At 39.2% G+C, this 21378-nt stretch overlaps 1 protein-coding gene across 1 annotated transcript in view; it reads right to left on the reverse strand.

Moving 5' to 3' along the window:
* Positions 1–21378, reverse strand: part of LRGUK (leucine rich repeats and guanylate kinase domain containing) — a 120836-nt gene that overhangs the window by 4400 nt on the left and 95058 nt on the right. The window contains exons 17-19 of the mRNA XM_032275949.1: positions 13548–13636; positions 11698–11823; positions 1974–2122 (exon numbers count right to left, since the gene is read on the reverse strand). Coding sequence (XP_032131840.1) covers positions 1974–2122; positions 11698–11823; positions 13548–13636 — 364 coding nt within the window. The remainder of the gene's footprint in view (positions 1–1973; positions 2123–11697; positions 11824–13547; positions 13637–21378) is intronic.

The raw sequence follows: 21378 nt of genomic DNA on the forward strand, positions 1-21378 counted from the left end.
AAACTCTGTCCCAAAAAAAAAAAAAAAAAAAGAAAAAAGAAAACCAGCACAACCTTCTGCCATGTGGATAAAAATTCACAAGCACAACATCTAGCAGGTACCTAGCAAGTTACTTCTTACTTGTACTATAACCTCATCTTATCTGGTTCAATATTATATATTATAATATGCATATATATGCTACACTCATATATAGTAATATATGATAATACTTTATTATTATAGGACAGATATGACTCCCAAGGCCCAAATGTTAACTGACTTGCCCCACATTACGCAGCCAGACATTAGAGAAATGGAAATAGAACTCCAGTCTTCTGATTCCTGATCTAATGTCTTTCTACTGTACCACACCACTGATAACAGCTCCACTTTGCTCTGGTCAGACTGTTTGGAATGCAGTGTTTGACTCTAAGTATCCCATTTAAGGAAGAATTCAGGCAGAGGGGAGAGAATGAGATGGGATGGTCTAGGAACACTGTCCTATGGGAAGCAAGAACTGTGATGAACCTTGGTGCTATGTTTGGTCCAGAACTCCTGGTCCTCTTGGGTCCTGGACTGGCAGGTCCCAGCCTTTCCAGAATTCTGAGAACATTTCCCACTTCCTGTACGCTGACATGAAGCCATTAGAATTTGGAATTATTTCCCGGAGATTTGGTGCTAGAATTCTCATCCTTATTGCTTGTGTCCCACATGAGTCAAATCCTTGAAAATATTTTATTCCAGCCAGCTATCCTGAATACCACTGCAGTGAAAGAGAGTCCACCCTCACATTGGTTAGAAGATGCCTGCTTTACTAATCCCGGCCTTTTGGAGACACCATCTATTGGGTCTTCTCATGCCAGGCAAATTAAGAGGTCTATATTCGTTCTCTTTCTAGTTCCTCGGGTCACCTGAGCAAGAAAGGTTCAGGCAAAACATCACAAGACTACAAATGGTGGCTCCCTCCTAGCCTCCATGTGTTACAGAGTTCTCCCCATTCATTCATTCCTCTGTCGGCTACTCACAGAACACCCCCGACCTTTCCTCCTGACATCCCGATTATTCTCTCCCATTCCCATTTTGACCTCCAGTCCTGTTTTCCCCACCATGTTCGAGGTCTTTATTCAGTGATATTTGTGAACACCGCCACTGAGCCCAAACAGAAAAATGCAATGGGCATTCTGTCTCTGGACTTGCACATTCACACGTGTGTTGGGGATCTAGGGGCAAAAAGAAGGTGAATGGGAGTTGGGCCAGATCCTTCAAGCCTAAAGCCATCAGCATTCTGCCAAACTGCCACAGTGAAGGCTGGACTGCAATTCAAAGCCTCCATGCTTCTCTTCACTTTCATTGAATGAAGTCTGCCTCACCAAAGCCTCCTCTGAAGAGCACGTGGTCCTCGCCCCAGACCCCTGCAGATAATGTGGTCAGGTGGACAGGGCAGCAGCTTCCTCTCCAAATAGCTAAGTGACCGTGGGTGAATTCCCCACCTTTCTCAACTTTGTTTTTCACCTATAACAATGAGCAACAAAATGAGTAACACTCTACCTTAGAGGGAGATTCTGACTCAATACTCTTATTTAATTTTCAAAAATCAGGATTAATAAGAAAGACAGTGGGAAACATATATAAATATAATATAGACTTACATTTATGGAACCAGATATAAAACAACTCATATCTTTTTTTTTTTTTTTGAGACAGAATTTTGCTCTTGTTGCCCAGGCTGGAGTCCAGTGGTGCGATCTCAGCTCACGGCAGCCTCTGCCTCCCAGGTTCAAGCAATTCTCCTGCCTCACCCTCACGAGTAGCTGGGATTACAGCTGCCTGCCACCGTGCCTGGCTAATTTTTTTGTATTTTTAGTAGACAAGGGTTTCGTCATTTTGGCCAGGCTGGGCTGGAACTCCTGATGTCAGGCGATCCAGCCGCCTTGGCCTCCCAAAGTACTGGGATTACAGGCATGAGCCACCACGCCTGACCTAACTCATACCTTTCAGGGTCTCTTCTGTCTCACTGTCACTGGCTCCTGATCCTAGGTGTGAAGAAATGCTTCCCTCTGGAGCCTGGAAAGGCAATTCTTTTGACCACGGACAGAACCGAAACAATGAATATTTCATGGAAACCAAGGAATCCTTGCCACTGAAAAAATGAAAAATCAAAGATCTTTTTGAGATGCAAAGTATGCACTACTAATGGCCACACGATCTATGCCTATGACTTCCCCTGGGTTACCTTTATCAGGTCCACAGTAGTTGGTGGGCATGTCTTGTGTTGAGCTAGTTTTCAACAGTGTCTATAGCAGGTGCTACCTAGCAGCTGACATATCTTAAAGTATATTAGGTACTGTACACATTAGCATAAATGTCTCATTCATTACACAAGACATAGCTAAGTATCTACTGAGCAAGGAATCATGATAGGTGCTGGAGTATAAAATAAGATGAGTAAGGTGCAGATCCTAATCTCCAGGATTTTAGAATCAGTGCTATTTCAAGGATAGAGAAACAAAACCACGTTAGGTGGCCTCATCTGGGGCATAGGTTTTGGGGACTGTGATTTTGTTTCCTTTTTTTTTTTTTTTTTTGAGACAGAGTCTCGCTCCGTAAGCCCAGGCTGGAGGGTAGTGGCGCAATCTGGGCTCACTGCAACCTCCACCTCCTGGGTTCGAGTGATTCTCCCACCTCAGCCTTCCGAGTAGCTGGGATTACAGGCACGTGCCATATTGCCTGGCTAATTTTTGTATTTTCAGTAGAGATGGGGTTTAACCATGTTGGTCAGGCTGGTCTTGAACTCCTGACCTTAGATGATCCCGCCTGCCTCAGTCTCCCAAAGGACTGGGATAACAAGTGTGAGACACGATGCCCCACATTCATTCCATTTTTAGGATAATGTTCAGGTATGACTGGGCGCCTGAGATCCCTGCTTCTGAGCCAGAACACTTCCTACTGCCAGGCTCCTCTCCTTTGGGATTCACTTGTTTCTTGGCTCCCTTTCAGGGAGGCAGCTCTACCAGGGGAGCTCGTCCTACAAAGCCCTGGCAAGCAGCTGAACCTTGTTTACAGGCACTTCTATGACTGTGCCCCATCCCCACCAAATTTGCTGTCATTGGAGAGTCTGAAATTGATTTAATAAGTGAAATTCCCTCACTAAATGTTTATGCCGTGCCCTGAGTAGTCCCTGACTCAGCAAGGGGGACAGCTCTGATTCTACCTGTCAGGGTGGACACAAACCTCTCCCCTCTCCCTGACCCGTGCAGTCCCCATCCCCCACCTTGGGACCCCAAAGATTGTTTATGCTTTTAACCCTTTTCTGTCACTCATTTGTCAAGTCATTCACAATTCAAAGACTGAATATGTTCAGAGGATATAGCAATGAACGTGAGATATGGACCTGCTCCCTCCAGCTTACAGACGGGGGGCAGAGGTGTCTAATCACACAGAGTACTTTGCAAAAACTGAGACATGAAAGGAAACAGATGCTGTAAGATGAGACATTAGGCACGGCAGGACAGCTCTCCTTGAGGAAGTGCCATTTTAGTTAAGACCTGAGGGATGAATTAGCTAGAAAAGGGGGAAGGTCGGTTGGAGGTTGAAACTGGAGGGAAGGAAGGAGAATGCTCTCTGCAGAGGGAGCATCATGGCATCTGAAGGGCCTCACTGGGAGGCAGGCTTCCCGTCTCCAACTTAATGTTTCTGGAATGCTTCTTAGTCAAAGTAAACTTCAGGAATGATAGAAAGATGCTGGCTTGGAAAACTAACTGGAAAAAGACAAAATCAAGGAGTAGACTTTTTTTTTTTTTTTTTTGAGATGGAGTTTCGCTCTTCTTTCTCAGGCTGGAGTGCAATGGCTTGATCTTGGCTCACTGCAACCTCCACCTTCGGGGTTCAAGTGATTTTCCTGCTTTAGCCTCCCAAGTAGCTGGGATTACAGGCACGCGCCACCACGCTTGGCTAATTTTGTATGTTTAGTAGAGACGGGGCTTCTCCATGTTGGTCAGGCTGGTCTCGAACTCCTGACCTCAGGTGATCCACCCTCCTCGGCCTCCCAAAGTGCTGGGATTAGAGGGTTGAGCCACCATATCTGGCCAGGAATAGACTTTTTAAAGAGAAGGTTCAGGGGTGGCAGGAGGGGGAAAGCATGAGGCCTGGAGTTTAATACCGCTAGGTCTTGGGAAGAAGGCACCATAACCCAAGTGATGTGCGTCTCTTCTGACAGGCCACAGGGGACTTGTTCTGGTCCATGTTTCTGGATGTCACCAGCCAATGACTCCAGGACCAGATGGTGGCTGATTGAAGTATTTATACACAGTGCTCTTGACCTCCCCAGCTGTCTCATCACCAGGTGCCCTCAGTCACTGGTAGGACCTCGGCAAGGAATCATGCTGAGACCAAGCAAAAAAGTTCCCCCATGCACACAAGAGAAAGATTTCTAGTTAACAGCAAGTGTCAAAAAGAAAAGGTATAAATGTAGGCAAACCCCTCAGACATAGAGTTGAAATGCAAATATGGGGCACTTCCCATTTTTAAAAGTTTAATGATGTTCCTTTAGAAAGCCACAGAGAATGTGAATTATCTGTTGGAGATGCTGGCATATAGTGGGAGGCTTTAGCAAATAAGAGGTAGCTTGGGAAGAAGAAAGAAACTTCTGGTAGAAGATAATGAAAATCAGACAAAAAAGATGTCTGAACTAAATTGTCTTTCATTCATCACAGACCTTCCTGTGTCATTGGTGTTCCCCTCACACATGCCTTCTTCCTTCAGTTACATTCTAAGCCTTGTAGAGAGTGTAGCCAAGTGGCTTAGCACAAAGATTCCACCCTTTTGGCCTTGGTTCAGACCTCAGCTCTGAGACTTGATAGCTTCAAGTCCTTTAACTCACTAAATAACTTGCTTCAGTTGCCACATTTTAAAAATGAGGAAAAGACAGCATTTTTTTCTCGCCAGGTAGTAGTTACAGTGTGTGTGTGTGTGTGTGTGTGTGTGTGTTGAGATAACATATGTCACATTCCCAGAACAGAAACTGGCATGCAGTTGAGTGTCACATAAGACCCACTAGCTTTGTAACTCTGCTTCTCATATCCCATACACATTCATATGTCAGTTCAATTGTTTTGGATTGACTTATCTTTAGACACTGTATCAATTTCCTGAAAATAAAGTTCACTAATTGCTTCTCATTAAAAAAGTCGATCATATGCATTTTAGACCATTTGGAAAATACAGAACCTAGAAGGAAAAAGGAAAATCACACACAGAAAGCCACTCACAGTTTGGCTCTTTTGGTTTTAAGTAATTGTGCACATTTTCAGTGAACAATTTTAAGTTACCAACAGTTTTCTGAACCCTGATCTTTAACAGCTGCATAACAGTCCACCAAGTATACGCTTCATGCTTTATTGGACCATTCTGTTATTTTTGGACATTCAGGGTCTTTCTAAGTTTTTCTGTTTTAATGAGTATCCTTGCATGTGATGGTTTTCCACATGTTAATTTATTAGTAACTGCTAGGGTCTGAATGTTTGTGTCCCCACAAATTCCTATGTTGAAATTCCTATCCCCAAGATGATGGCATTAGGAGGTGGGGCCTTCGGGAGGTGCTTAGGTCATGAGGGTGGAGCCCTCATGGGATTAGTGCCCTTATTTAAGACTCCAGAGAGGCCAGGCACGGTGGCTTATGCCTGTAATCCCAGCATTTTGGAAGGCTGAGGCGGGATGATCAAAAGGTTAGGCGCTCAAGACCAGCCTGACCAATATAGTGAAAACTCGTCTCTACTAAAAATACAAAAATTAGCTGGGCATGGTGGCGAGTGCCTGTAATCCCAGCTACTTGGGAGGCTGAGGCAGGAGAATTACTTGAACCCAGGAGGCAGAGGTTGCAGTGAGCTGAGATCACGCCATTGCACTCCAGCCTGGGCAACAGAGTGAGACCCTGTCTCAAAAAGAAGTAAAAAAATACTCCAGGGAACTCTCTCACCCTTTCCCTTGTGTAGAGGACACATCTACCCAATGCCACAAGACAGCATCTAGAAACCAGGAAGTGGGCCCTGACCAGACACTGAATCTGCCAGCACCTTGATCTTCAACTCCCAGGCTCCAGAACTGGGAGAAATAAATGTCTGCTGTTTATCAGCTACACCGTCTGTGGTGTTTTATTACAGCCGCCTGAATGGTCTAAGAAGCGGGATAACTAGGTCAATAGTAAATATATTATTTAAGATTTTGCTATAAACTTCCTAATTGCTTCCCCAAAGATTGTGAAATTTTATCCCCCAACAAAATCTGGGTCCTCTAGCAGTACCTTTCTCTTTGCCCCATTTAAAAAATAATTTTAAAATAACGGTTTTGCTAATTCAACAAACAAAAAGTGGCATATTATTTAAAAATGCTTTCTAATCACGAGCAAGATTAAACATTATTTTTTATATTTATTCATTAGCTTCTCCCCAGAGTCCTTTTGTGAACTGTGTATGTCTTTTGCTCACTGATCTGTTGAGGACTGCAGCATTTTTCTTACCAATTTGTCTGAACTCTTTACATACTGAATATTAACCCTTTTGTTGTTTTTGTATAAAGCTTGCCAATTTTCTTTTAAATTTGATTTGGACCCAGACAAAGTTTTTCTCATGTCTCCAAAAACTTCTCATTAACATTTTAATCAAATTACTCTACATATAGTTAAAATTAAGTCAAATTATGCAGAGAGGCTTAATAGTCAAACTATTTCTAAATAACGTTATTCACAACAACTTTTTTTTTTATGAGATGGAGCCTCTCTTTGTCACACAGGCTTGAGTGTAGTGACACCATCTTGGCTCACTGCAAACTCTGTCTCCCAGGTTCTACCGATTCTCCTGCCTCAGCCTGCTGAATAACTGGGACTACAGGTGCATGCCACCAAGCCTGGCTATTTTTTTGTACTTTTAGTAGAGACGGGTTTTCACCATGTTGGCCAGGCTGGTCTTGAACTCCTGACCTCAGGTGACTGCCCACCTTGGCCTCTCAAACTGCTGGTATTACAGGGATGAGCCACCACCGACTCCCACCCCCACCAGCCCTGACATCAATTTTAAACATCTTTTAATAGATAGGATTTCTGCTATGATACAGAAGACCTTAACTCACTTTATAACACTCCCTCGACATAGTTCTATCACTATTGTCAGTTCTTCCATCTATCAGAGCAGCATCTTCATGTATCATATTTTAAACCTCCATTTCTTCTTTCATTAACAACAGATAATAATATTGACCCTCCACCTACCTCCTAAACTTTGTCATGACAGGTTTGCTTTTCACTGTCAAGGTTGATTACATTAAGCTTTGTATTCATCGTTCTGTCTTTTCATGATTTGGCCAAAGGCTGATTAAGATGCTGAAAATTAATAGGTAATTTTTCACTGCAGAACCTAGTAGGAGGCTGTGATTATACTTCCTTTTCTGTACATCCAATATTATGATCCCTATCCCAGGAAAGAAGTACATTTCTAGGATCAAGTTCAAGTTGACTTCCACTGTTCACACTCCACATTTAACTTAGATTTGTATCTGGCAATAGGAAAGTCTGATGCAATTGGGTCTATACAATGTAAAGCCTGCCATTTAAATGAAGGCATCTATGTTTACTAGGATGATATTATGACTGTGGCAGAGATTAAAAGAGTGGAAGCCAGTCTTCATGAGATGTCGTCAGGAGTTCAGAGCTCTAGTACTGAAAAACACAGTGCAAGTAGCTATCATCTGGGTCTGTCATCGACCAGGAGGTCAGGTAGTGGGTAGTATAGGCATACTGAAGGTGATGCAGCTAATGCATGTCCCTCACATTTGTCTGTTATGTTTGAACAGCAAGCAGAGGCTGCAGCACTGGTACACTTGGGAATTCCAAACCAGCTCTCCTGGAAAGCTCACATGCCACTGGGCATAGGCACCTCCCTACTACTTGGACCTCAGATGTCTGTTAACTACAGCTAGGGCTACACGGCACCAACATTCCCAGAGAAAGGTATTCTGGGATAGGGCACTCTGCATCCTAGGGGCTCTGCTTAGAAGTGTCAGTTACTTGTTATGAGATGGCACAGAGGTCTAATTTCTTGCTCACAGGAGGAGGTCCATCTTACTATCATGGGCTGAGTTCTTGGGACTGTCTTCCTGTTGCTGGACAACAGCTTTTGGAATTCTATGCCAGAATGCTAGGCCCCTTTTATTTAATTTAATTAATTTATCTGTTTGAGAGAGGGTCTGTCACCCAGGCTGGAATCATGCTTTGATCTCTTGTGCTCAAGCCATCCTCCCGCCTCAGCCTCCTGAGTAGCTGAGACTACAGGTACACACCACCATGCCCAGCTATTTATTTATTTATTTATTTTTGTAGAAATAGGATTTCACTATGTTGCCGAGGCTGGTCTTGAACTCCTGGGCTCAAGTGATCCAATCTTTCCACCTGGGCTTCCCAAAATACTGGGATTAGAAGTGTGAGCCACCGCACCAAGCCTAGGTCCCCTTTAGATAGAGCAAAGTCTCCTAGGAAGCCTTGTTTCCCAATCTCTTGTTCCCACCGAGGATAATTGATCTTGCCCAAGGAGCACTTTCTAGAGAAGACTAAACTGAGATCAGTATTGCCAACATCTGGATCTCCCAGTCACTGAACAAATCTCTCCTCTACCTCCTGTATTGGGAAATTGTCATTATTAAGCTATGCTTGGGATCTTCTCTTTAGATGTATTCCTAGACTGTCTTTTCCCCTAAATATAGCAGTAGATACATTTATGTTTTATGGGATGGAGATTTTTATCAAATGATACATGTATAAAGATGTTCTTCCACCTTTTAGTGAAAAATGCAATAACCCAAAGTGATAAAGATATAGTGCATACAATAGTAGTTATATTTAAAACATATACATTATATATATACATAGCCTATAAATATGTAGCATGTTAAAGGGAACACAGAAAAAATGTGACCAAAAAAAATTTCACCGGGCTCAAGGCTGTAATCCCAGCATTTTGGGAGGCCGAGGTGGCGGATCACGGGGTCAAGAGGTCGAGACCATCCTGGCCAACATGGTGAAACCCTATCTCTACTAAGAATACAAAAAAATTAGCTGGGCGTGGTGGCATGAGCCTGTAGTCCCAGCAACTTGGGAAGCTGAGGCAGGAGAATTGCTTGAATCCGGGAGGCAAAGGTTGCAGTGAGCCAAGATCGCACTACTGCACTCCAGTCTGGCGCCTGGCAACAAAGCAAGACTCTGTCTCAAAAAAAAAAAAAATTTTTTTTTCACTGGATTTTTAATACAAGTTGTATTAGTTTGCTCTGGCTGCAATAACAAGGTACCGTGAACTGAGTGGCTTAAACAACAGAAATCTGTTGTCTCACAGTTGTGGAGGACTAGAGTCCAAAATGACGGAGCCAGCCGGGTAGATTCCTCCCAGGGTCTGTGAGGGAGAATTGCTCCAGGCCTTTTCTCACTTCTGGGGTTTGCTGGCAAGCTTTGGTCCTCCTTGGCTTCTGCCCCATCACCCCAATCTAAGGCTTCATCACAAGGTATTCTCCCTAGGTGTGTGCCTGTGTCCAAATTTCTCCTTTTTACAAAGACAGCCTTATTGGATTAGGACCCAGACTACTCCAGTATGACCTCATCTTAACAAATTACATCTGCAGCGAACCCATTTCCAAATAAAGTCACATTCTGAGGTCCTAGGGGTCAGGACTCCAACATACGAATTTGGGGTTTAGGGAAAGAATATGTCTGCATTTAAGACACACACCAAAAAAGGCATTACAAAGCAAGTTCTTCCTTTCAACAATTATTTTTCCTTTGTGTCAAAGTATTAAATGAATACACGTTGAAAGTCAGAAGAAAGAAAGCGGCGGATTTCAAAGACACGTGCATGACCACAGGTGAAGTGTCAGACTTGAGCCACAGGCCTGACCCCCTTTGCTAAGGGAAGAGATGATGTGTAAACCTACTGCAGCCCATTAGGAATTTTTGTTTTCTCTTTTTTGCTGTATTCCCATCTGCCTACCTCACTGTTCTAATAATTCAGAGCTCAAAGAAATCCTCAGAGATCACAGTTTCAATATGGTTACAGAAAGCTAATTAAACTAATTATAATGCTAGGGTCTTTAATCTCTAGTGAAATGTGCAGACTGAGCGGAGACCATTTAGAGAGGACAGTTATTTTTCATCATAAATTTATGGGAGGAAACCCCAAGTGTCAGAACAATAAAACTCAGAAATAAAGGATTGCTCATTTTAAAAGTTTTCATTCTCATTATATCACCCTCGTAAAATATCCCTTTGCTGTGACGGGCTTCTAAAATAACTTTGCAAAGTTATACTAATACTTCAAAAATTATAAAAATGACCATTGTTGAAAATATGGGGAATGAAAAAAAAAAAACAAAACAAAAATTGGCCATAATCTTATCACTAGAAGATAATAATGTAATATTTTGGTATAAATCTTTTTACTTTCTCATTTATTGAATATTTTATTAAATTCTTACGGATTTTTAAGAGTTTTTAGGATATAGAAATAAAATATATATCATGTGGAAATAATTCAGGTGTTACAGAAAAAAAGGATAAAGAAGAAAAATAAAATAACTGGTAATTATAGAGAAATAGCCACTATAAACATTTTGGTGAGCTTTCTTTTAGTCACATTGTATGTCAATTACATTGCCATGCATTTGGATGCTCCAGAGAGACTGCCATACCCACAGACCCCTTCTGAAGGGTTTTCCACTTGGTTCACTGTCACTGGTCTAACCACACAGAAGACTGGCTAAAGACTAGGTGACTGACATAGGGACAGCCAATCTATAGACCAGCCAGCAACCAATGAGGCTCCTGGCTAGCGATCTCTACCCAAGAGGGGAACCCCGTAGTAGATGGCAATTGACCCAACTAGCCAAATCTTCGTGTAAATTTCTTTTACAGAGAGATGGTCAATTGCAGTGGCAGGAGCAACTGACAGAGAAACAACATACAGTAGAATGTTGGCAAAAGCACAGCGCTACAATCAGTGATGGAGGCTCTGTTGTAGTCTATGTGGGGCCCTCAGCCTAAACATTTTCAGCTTTTGAACGACACTATGACATATTAAACACTGAGACCCTGAAATGACCTTTTCTATATTGGACTTCAGTTGGTCAACATTTTGAAATATAGTGTCATACTAATCAGCGTGGTTGGTTGCAAATACAGACACTCTTTGGTTAATGTGAATATTTAAAAGGGAATTCTTGGAAGGCTATGGGGTACTTTATAAAATTGATGGAAACTAGAGAACCACGCTTTAAAACTAGGCAGGAATAAAGGTAAGCTAGGAGCCAAGAACACAGCTGAATCACAGTACAGGAAGAGATTGGTAGAACGTTACTTGCCTTACCACAATGGATGTCTGTGCTCTTCTGGAATCTTGGTTCTTCTGCTACTGGTGATTTGAATAACTCTAACTGCCCCTGTGTCTTTGTATCACTCCCTCAAGATTCAAAGTCCCACATAAAAGCTTCCAGTGGTATAAACCTAGGTTATATGCCTGGGCCCTCCTTAGAGGGGCAGGGTCTACTCCCTTTGAATTCTACAGTGGGAGTTGGGGCCCTGCTTCATTCACAGTTTTAGGATTTCTCTGAAGCCTACAGATAAGTACCATGATTTTAACTAACCAGCAGAAAATAGCCAATTCCATCCAACAAAATACCTCAACTCACCTCTTTTCAGGATATGGTCCAAATGGAGGTTTAAAGTAGTCTTCACAAAGATCAAAACTTTTCTGTAGTTCTTCTAAAGTTGTATAGTAGTGTAGACCTCTGGTGAGAGGTACTGGTACTGGACCCCTAGAATTGGAAATTTAAAAAAGAAACCAAAGGATTTTATAATGATACCAAGTGCACACACAGGTATAACTAAATATCCCAGATAAACCCAAATGCCAATGAGATCTATGTGAAATAATGTAATGTATCCACTCAGAAACATTCACATCAGAGCTTGTCTAAGTCATTGGCATCATTACATTCTAATTTGAAGGTTAAGTAAATATGCATTGCTGTGACTATTCCTTAGCCATTAAAGTACTAATACAGGCAAATTATCTTCCTTGAGATTCATATGTACTCTGTTATAAATCCTAGTCCATTTGTTATGCAAGGGCTAGCAACATAGCAACTGCTATAAAAGTTAAAAATAGGTGTTTTCCGACTTTATTTATAATCTAATGCCTTGAAATGGTGTCCAAGTAAAATATTTCTAAAAATTCTACCATTATACTTTCAACTAAACTCTAGTATAAAGTATCCTTTTTCATCTATTCATATGTTTTATATCCAAGTCTTTTCTCTCAGAGTGACTTGAAAGAAAAAGAATCATTAGCCATTTTTCGTGAATAAACCTTGCTGCTCTTCGCCTCAGACTTGCTAGAGTTGCTGTGTGCAAAGCAGCCCAATTGCATATAAATGCAGGCAAATTCAAAGCATCTTTTTGCCTTTGTGATGACCCATTTGGAACTCATATTTAAAATTGCATAGTTTCTCTGGCCAGGGTGTTTGAACAGGCCTGGCATTCTGCTAGGCAGTGGTCACCTAGGCCCCAGCTTCAGCTGCTCTGGGGAAAAGTGTCCCATTCCTGGCCACCACCCTCCCAACACCCCTGCCATACAAATTTGCGTATCTCACACAGCCTGTCTTTTGAATCAGACTATCCAAATGTAGCCTACCAACATGAAGAAAATTAACCACTCTGTTTTGATATGGCAGGAAACAAGTGAAGAAAAATGTAATTTAATGTATATTGATTAAAGATTCTCAATAGATAAAATTAAAAATGATAAAAGAACCAAAATGAAAATTTTAAATGTTTTTTTAAATTCTTGCTTTCTTGAGTCACTGCATTCTTAACTTTACTAAAAATTTCATAGAATGCTCTAATTAAGATTTTGTCAGTGATCTTAGTAACTTTCTGAAAACAGGGACTTCTCCATTTCGTTATCCAAATATTCTAAAAGGTCACACAAAAATTATTATAGCTACTAACATCTATGAAGCCCTACTACGTGGCAGGCACTAAGTGAAACATTTGATACTGAGGATTAAGAATTCATGGATTTATAATAAAGACACAATTCTTCCCACCCTCATGGAATTTATGGTCTAATATGGAAAAGAGACATTAAACAGTTGATCCCACAAATAATTAATGGCTATTGTTCTGTGAGTCATGACAGACAAGTACAGGGTCACGCATCATAGGATATAATTAACCTTCGGTCATGAATAGCCTTGGTGAAACCTAGTACTGCTATTCAAACGCCATCAGAAATATTCTTTGCAATCTTCAAAAAATCATCAGTTTCTAGTAGCTATGAGCATACTGTGCCTTTTAAAAATGTATATAAATGAAAAGGAAACAACTTCTGGAACTGGGTTTACTGCTGAATCACTGGGTCCATTTTAGGACAGAGGTCTCTGTTTATGTTCATGATTTAGGATTCTTTTGGTATATTTGGACACTAGGAAGGCAACCTAAAGTTGCTCAGGTATAAATACACGTGATAAATTGCTACCTTTGAAATAGGAGTGTGTGACCAGGGTGTATCCTTCCTATTAGAGCTTGCCGGGCTGCCTCATGCTGTCTGTGTATGGAATCTCTTTCCTAGGCAAGAAATATCATCAGAAAATTATAATGATGTTAAAAATGCAGATGATTAAAGCAGCTAAAATAATTCTCTTTTTTTACTAGAGATTGACAAATACGTGGAAAGAAAAAGGGGGAAGAAAGACAGGCATAAAAAACAATGTTCATTCAAGAGAAAGAAAAGCACAAACTTTATAAATAAAGCCAAAATATTTTTATAAAGTCTGTAATGTATAAACTCCATTTGACATCTAAATAATAATATGGCAATTTTTATTAACATTTTATGTGTGCATTTTTATCTTTCCAATGAGATTATAAACTTCTCAAAGGTTCAGACTATTAATGGTCTTTTTAGTTTTCCCAGCTCTCAGCACATATAGTGGCTAACTGATTGAATGAACATACCCACCAAAGTTTAATTATGGCCCTGAAATAGGAAAAATTGATGGGGAGGGGGTCTTTCTCTCATTATTTCACTAATATCACTATCACTATTTAGTAGGCATTTGATGGGGATACAGATACATAAAAGACAGTTTCTGCATTCAAAAGATTTATGGTCTGGTGGCAAAAGGCAACAAAAAGAGCAAAGAAAACCCAGATAGCCCAGGCTGTTTTATAAATAGCAGAGGTTGCATGGATACACAGATCGCCTGATGGATGTGATCTGTTTAGCAACTGTCCAGGACTGGATTTCCTCCCTTAAACAAACCTAATATACAAAGTTCTTAATTTACAGAAAAGATGTATTAACAAGTGATTATTTGTTTTACATACAAGACTTACTTACAAAGGGGCTTTATAATGGCATTTATTTAAACAGCAAGTACACTTAAAATACCATTAATCTTTGCTCCCAGTAACTTAATCTGAAATACTCCTTGCTGTTTTGATTATGTGATTACCAGCCTCCACTATAAACTGGCATTTACTTAACATTTCATAGGAAATAACAACAAACAAGCATGCAAAGGAAAGCATAGAGGATAGTTAAAGATGGTGAAGCCACAACTCCAGATGAATCACCTGTCTTAGTCTTGGGGGCTAGCATAGTTTCAAGTGTTCTCATGTCTTTAGGGGGAGTTTTTTAAAATCCATTTTTAAGAATTAAGTTGATGTGATTGTAAAAACATTTTTGCATCACAATAACTTACCCGTAGTGATGCCAAGACTGGCACACTGAACATCTCTGGAAATAAGTCACATTCCAGAGAGATCAGAATCCCTTTTGTCACAGCTGTATCCCTGTACACAGCACACATACCTTAGCACAAAGCAGGACCTCAATAAATCGCTTTAATGTACAACAGTATAAATCTGGGGGGATAACATAGAGAGTGAATAATGTTTACTATATTTCATAATCTGGATTAGAATTTGCTGTCAACTGTTCCCAGCTTGAAAAAGGTCAAGCTTTTGAAATTGTGCCTAGGAAACCGTGACGTATGAGAGCTAATGTGGACACATTGAACACAGACTCTCAGGTGGGTATTTGATTACCAAAGTCATTTTACTCTTTCCCTGAGCTCCGTGTTTCTATGTAAACAGGATGAGGAGAAAATTGTGTTGGGGGAGTCAGGGGAGGATGTAATGAGAAAAGAAAGGAACAAGCCCTATTTAAACTTCACCATTTCAAAACTATAGGTTTAAATAATCCCATAAATATATCTAAATGGCTTGACATTGCTATAAAATAACTATTTATTAACGAGGTCTGCAGTGAATTTACTTTGTGTTTGTTATGATTCACTCTCCTGTGAATTTGTTATTATTTTGCTGGGAATCATTTTATACTAGTATACCATTTACTACTGTGATTTCACTTTATACCACCCTTACTTTTTCCCCCATTAATGCTTAATTTACATTTTATTGTAACTGAGAAGATGACAGTGGTAGTGGCAGCAGACTTTTTGGATCTTCTAGACTCTCCGCATAAAAATAAACAAAGCAACTAAATAGCAAAATCAAAAACATGTCAAAAAATTTGCAACAAAACCAGGTGGCAAGGTAGCTCCACAAACCCAAAAATACAGGTGGGGCTTTTATAACCACAACACCTGCATGGTATCAGTATCTAAGCAGGAGGAAATCACAGATAGCCACAACACCTGCATGGTGTTGGTTCTATGCAGGGGGAAGCTGAAGGAAGCGTGGTAGTGACTGAAAGACCTGGAAAGGGAATGCCAAGACAGCTGAAACATATTCACTGAAAAGCAAAGCAGGGCAATTTGGGAACCACAAGCTGGAACAGAAGAGGATTTGTTCCCACTCCAGTAGTGGGTGAGTATAAGAAGTCATAGGAACTTCTAAAGGAGCTGGGTCAACTGTGAATTCTTGAAACTGACCCCCTGGGGCTCCTTGCTAAGACAGGCCCAGAACCCAGAGAAGGTGATCGGGGTAGAATAAAAGTGTGTTAGAATGGAGTCAACAGAAGCAAAAGAAAGAGAAGGTCTAGACCAAAGGAGTGGGGACAGAGCAGAACAGAGCCAGGAAATCCATATGTTTTGATGCTATTTGAAGGAATTGTGGTCCCTTCTAAAAGTCTGAGAAAACTAATTTCACATAAAAATGAGCATCAGGAAGTATGTAGTGGAATCCTACACAAACTTATTGGGAGAGAAAAAGGAGGAGAGTAACACTCTAATAGACAATAAAAGCTTTCATATAAAACCAGAAAAAAATAATCTGTAACCTACTACTTCAGAATAAACTAAAAGACATTAAGAAAATGACACAAAACATTAAGGAACAGATAAATTACAATTTTAAAAACTCAGGAACGAGGTGGTAGAACTCAGGAAAGAATTAGAAATAAAGAAAAAAAAAAACACCTTAGAAACAAAAACTAAACCAGAAGAAACACCAGAGTGAATAAACACAACAAACAATGGTTTAAGAAAACTAGAATGTGAGCAGAGTAAAAAAATTTGAATAAAAAAGACATGAAGAGCAGTAAAAAAGGATTCAAGAGAAAATGATGAATATTTAAGACAGAGAAAGAACGCTGAACATACACACCACTGGCATCCTTGACAAAATAAACAGAACAAGGAAACAGGATAATGATAAAAATTACAACCCCGGTATAACGTATAGGAGATCACTGTGCCTCTTACTTATTTAATATTTTATTAATTATCACACTGTTACCCACATACAAGAAGTCAGGAAATATTGTTCCCATAATCCTTTTCGTATCTAGTGAAGAATAAGTTTAGACAACAAAAAACTAGTGAAGTTGAAAGAAAGGGAGAGTATGCAATGACTATGCTTTGATAGTGTAGCTATGAATCCATATATAGTGGGGGGAGAATGTTTGTAAAAAATGATTTTACTATTTTTCAGCTGTCATAATGAGTGCTGGTGATATTAGCATTGTTATCCTGAGACTGTTTGGTGTATAAGGCGGGATAAATCAAAGGAGTAATTTAATAGGAGAGTGTATCATCTCCTGTCTCTTTCAGAGGCAGCGTTCTCAGTGTGGAAGAAAGAGAAATACATAATAGAAAAAAAACTAAAGTAAAAATCCAGAAAGTCCTGAATTTGAATTGGAAATATTAACTGAATTCCTGAAATATTTTATCTATCCACAGAAAAGACCCAGAAATGACAACCACCCCAATAGTAACGAACATCCCTGGTAACAGCAATGTGTTCTTGCACTATCATTTCTCACTTAAACCAAGATTTCTTGAAGAAAAGACTGATTCGAAGTCTGGGATACAGAAAGTACAAGAAAGCATGGATTATCTTGTCATAACAGAAAGACAGCTATGAAAGACTCTGCAGGTCATGTTAAAGGACACAGGGACCAGCTTGAAAAGGCTCCCACTAGCCAAAGGTAAGATAATATTAATTTCAATAAGGATAAAAAATGCAGTAGGTGGTGTCCTTCAAATATGCTTAAATGAAGATCATAATGACCATAAGTGATAATTTAAAATTAATTGGTCACCTTCAGAGAATAAAAGGAAGCCAATTCATTATTTTGAAAAAAGCATTTATCCTGCTGATCCTATATGAACTGATGAGTGATGAAAGAAGCATCTCTTTATAGTATTATTCCAGCTAATAAAAGAAAATGAAATGATAGAATTACAAAATCGTCAGTTTTCAATTCCCAACATATTAATTAAACTAGGTATCGAACAACAGCTAATATAACAACAATAGGTGTAAGAAATTTCTTCTGCTAGCTTATTTTAAATGTCTGCCTACAAATCCTCTTAGTGTTAAAATCTTCCAGTCACTGAAAGAAAACAGTACCTCCCCAATAGTTTCCAGTTGGAAACAGCAATGAAGAAAGGAATCAAAGGAAAACTTTGGAGGAAGCGTTTTAGTACATCACAAATCATTCCTTTGTCCATTCACTTACCTCATTCATAGGTTCAGCAAAATGTATTGAAGCCATGCAGGGGGTCAGACAACCACACTGTTGGGAAACCATCTATGAACAAAGCAGAGTATCTCATCTCAGGAAGACCAGTGTGTGAGATCGCCAAGAGATTGGGAAACTGCGGTAGATTGTGGTATTTGAGGGTCATATAATGCTTAGAAAAAAGGACACTGGGAGTTGGCCAATGAAGAGCTGGAGAACAGCTTTGAGAGGCTGATCTGTGCCCCTGTGAACCTAACTGAAGCCTTTTTAAGACACAAGAAATATTGAAAATAAAATAGTTTAGAGCATGAGGCGCCAATCTTTTGGCTTCCCTGAGCCACACTGGAAGAAGAATTGTCTTCGGCCACACATCAAACTACACTAACACTAATGAAACCTGATGAGCTAAAAAAAAAAAAAAAAAAAAAAATACACTGCAAAAAAATCTTATAATATTGTAAGAAAGTTTATGAATTTGTGTTGGTCTGCATTCAAAGCTGTCCTTGGCCGCATGTGGCCTGCAGGCTGTGGGTTGGACAGGCTTTGTTTAGCGCCATGAGGATCCCGAGTTCAAATCAGACACAAAGAACAGAGGCCAAAGATACTGGAAATCAAATTCTCTCAAGATTCACATTGATGTATCAATACTGAAAGGTGCACCTGAGTAGAAGACAGCATTTTTCTTCTGAAATCAAAATAGACATCTTAAGCTGTGTGATACTTGGACAAGCAGCCTCTCCTCCCCAAGCTGACCTGGGTGCTGAGAGAACTGAAAGGAAATGGTCCTTGGTGGATGTAAGTGTCACCACAGGTCCACTTTCTCATTGCATTGTACAGTTGGTACTTATAGGATTGTACGGGCCTTGTCTGCTGTATACACATATTTGCTAAATTGTCTGTCAATGAATTGGTCAATCAGCAATTTTTATTTCTGGAGGACTGGCTCTCAGTGCCTTGGCCTGCTTCAGGGGTAAAGGTGTTGGAGGAGCTGGTTGAAGAAACAGATCTGATGGAAATAAAGAAAGTCAAGCTTCTTCTAGAAGGCAAAAACCTAGTCACAATAGCAAATTCAAAGCAACAAACCTTAACTAAGTCAGCATAGCCTTCACGTATGTTTCCAGGGAGCCAACTACGCAAAAGAGGATTGGGTTGCTATCAAAGAGGGAGACTGAAGTATAACAGTATCTGACAGCTAACACATAAGAACTTAGACTTCTGCAACCTACACGTGAGTGTTGCATAAATAAAAACCTCTCACTGATAAGATTGGTTATATATTTCTTGCAACAGTAAGAAAAGAGCTGTGCACTGTTTTTTACTCAACCTGCAAAGAAAAAATGTTTAAGTGTTTGGGAAGTAAGGCTGATGAAAATTATATTTACAGTTCTCTGAGATTCTCTTAGAGATGTTCAAATTAATGTGATTTGGGAGTCATTCAGAAAAGTAAATACCATTTAAGATAGGAAGAGAGAAGAAATAAAGCAACAAAGAATTGTATAAGCAAGGAATGAGAAAATGAGTAAATTAGATATTTTATTACATTCTCTAAATTCATATTAAATTATTAAATTATGATCACATTTATAGAAAGAAATTTATATTTATAAATGATTAGGGTAGCAATCAAGAAATGTGCTATTAGCAGATTTTGTTCAGACTTGAAGCATAAAAAATAATATTCTTGGGCATTTCTTCCTAAAAAGACAAATCATTCGGGTTCTAGAGAAACCTCCAGTGACCTTAGGAATAAAAAATAAAAAATAGCTGTCAGTATATTGGAAGTCAGTAATACTGAGGATTTCCACATTCCATTAGTCCATTTCTACTCAAAGAAAGAAGGTAGTAGAAAGAGGGCTAGAGATACACTGACCTTATCCTACCAGGAGATCTTAGTTTTAACGTACTGCAATGTTTCAGATTTTTCCTTCATAATAAATGCTTTTTGTGTTACATTTAAGAAATCTTTACCTCAAGATCATAAAAACATTATCTTACATTTTTTAGAACTATTATTATTTTGCTTTTCACATTTATGTAGATATAATCTACCTTGATTTAATTTTTGTATATGGTGTGGAGATCAGGGTTAAATCTAATTCTCTTCCTATTTATATCTAATTAATGCTATACAAAAGGCATCATTTTCCTGCTGCTCAGCAGTGTCACTTTTTTCATAAATCAGCTTCGCATATGTGCATGGATCTATTTCTGGGCTGTTATTTAGTTTGTCTCTTTTAGTGGTGATACCAGCATTTTCATATACATATTAAAATTGGATTATTAATTTCCACAAAAAATGTGAGAATGTTTTTGACTAGATTGAATTGAATGTATAGACCTATTTGGAGAAAGCAGACATTTGTATAATATGGAGTCATGTAATCCATAAACATGGTCTACCTCTCCACTTTTTAGGTCTTTAATTTTTCTAGAAAATGTGTTTTATATTTTTCTGAGTAGAGACATTACATATCTTATATTAATTTGTTTTTAAATATTTTACTTTTGGGATGCTACTGAATATATATATATTTATGTATATAAAATATATTTTAAAATATATGAAAAAAAAAATATATATATATAGAGAGAGATGGAATCTCCCTCTGTCGCCCAGGCTGGAGTGCAGTGATGCCATCTCAGCTCACTGCAAACTCCAGTCTCCCAGGTTCAAGTGATTCTTGTGCCTCAGCTTCCCATGTGGCTGGGACTACAGATGTGCGCCACCACATCCAGCTAATTTTTGTATTTTTAGTAGAGACGGGATTTCACCATATTAGCCAGGCTGATCTCAAACTCCTGACATCAAGTGATCCTCTCACCTCAGCCTCCCAAAGTGCTGGGATTACAGACCTGAGCCACCACACTTGGCCTGAAAATATATTTTTTAAAAATTTAATATATTTAAAATTTTTGCTATTAGATAGAAATTTATTTTTATATGTTTTATGTTTCTAATAATCTTGTCAAATGCATTTATTAACTTTTTTCAAACTTTACACCATTTATTTCCTGTTTATGCTTTATTGTAGTGGCTAAGATCTCTGACACAATGTTGAATTACTTATTTGTTATTCTGCTCCTTACCCCAATTAGATGAGAAATGATACATTTCTTAATCTCCTTTTGGTATCATCCTAGAGATTAAAATATGTATTATTGACTCATTGAAATCTGATAATCTGATATTATTGCATTTACCCTCTTTCTAGACTTCAAATGCAAGGATTCTGGAACATTTTATCTCCATTTTTACCCTTCTTGACTAATTATAATTGTTGTTTTTAGTTTTATTTTTAATTTTTATATTTTAATTAAAAAATTTTTATTGAGGTAAAATATACACATATAATTTGCCATCTTCACCATTTTTAGG

Source organism: Sapajus apella, unplaced genomic scaffold (assembly GCF_009761245.1).
Source record: "Sapajus apella isolate SASKATOON/1434 unplaced genomic scaffold, GSC_monkey_1.0 scaffold7, whole genome shotgun sequence".
NCBI lineage: Eukaryota > Metazoa > Chordata > Mammalia > Primates > Cebidae > Sapajus > Sapajus apella.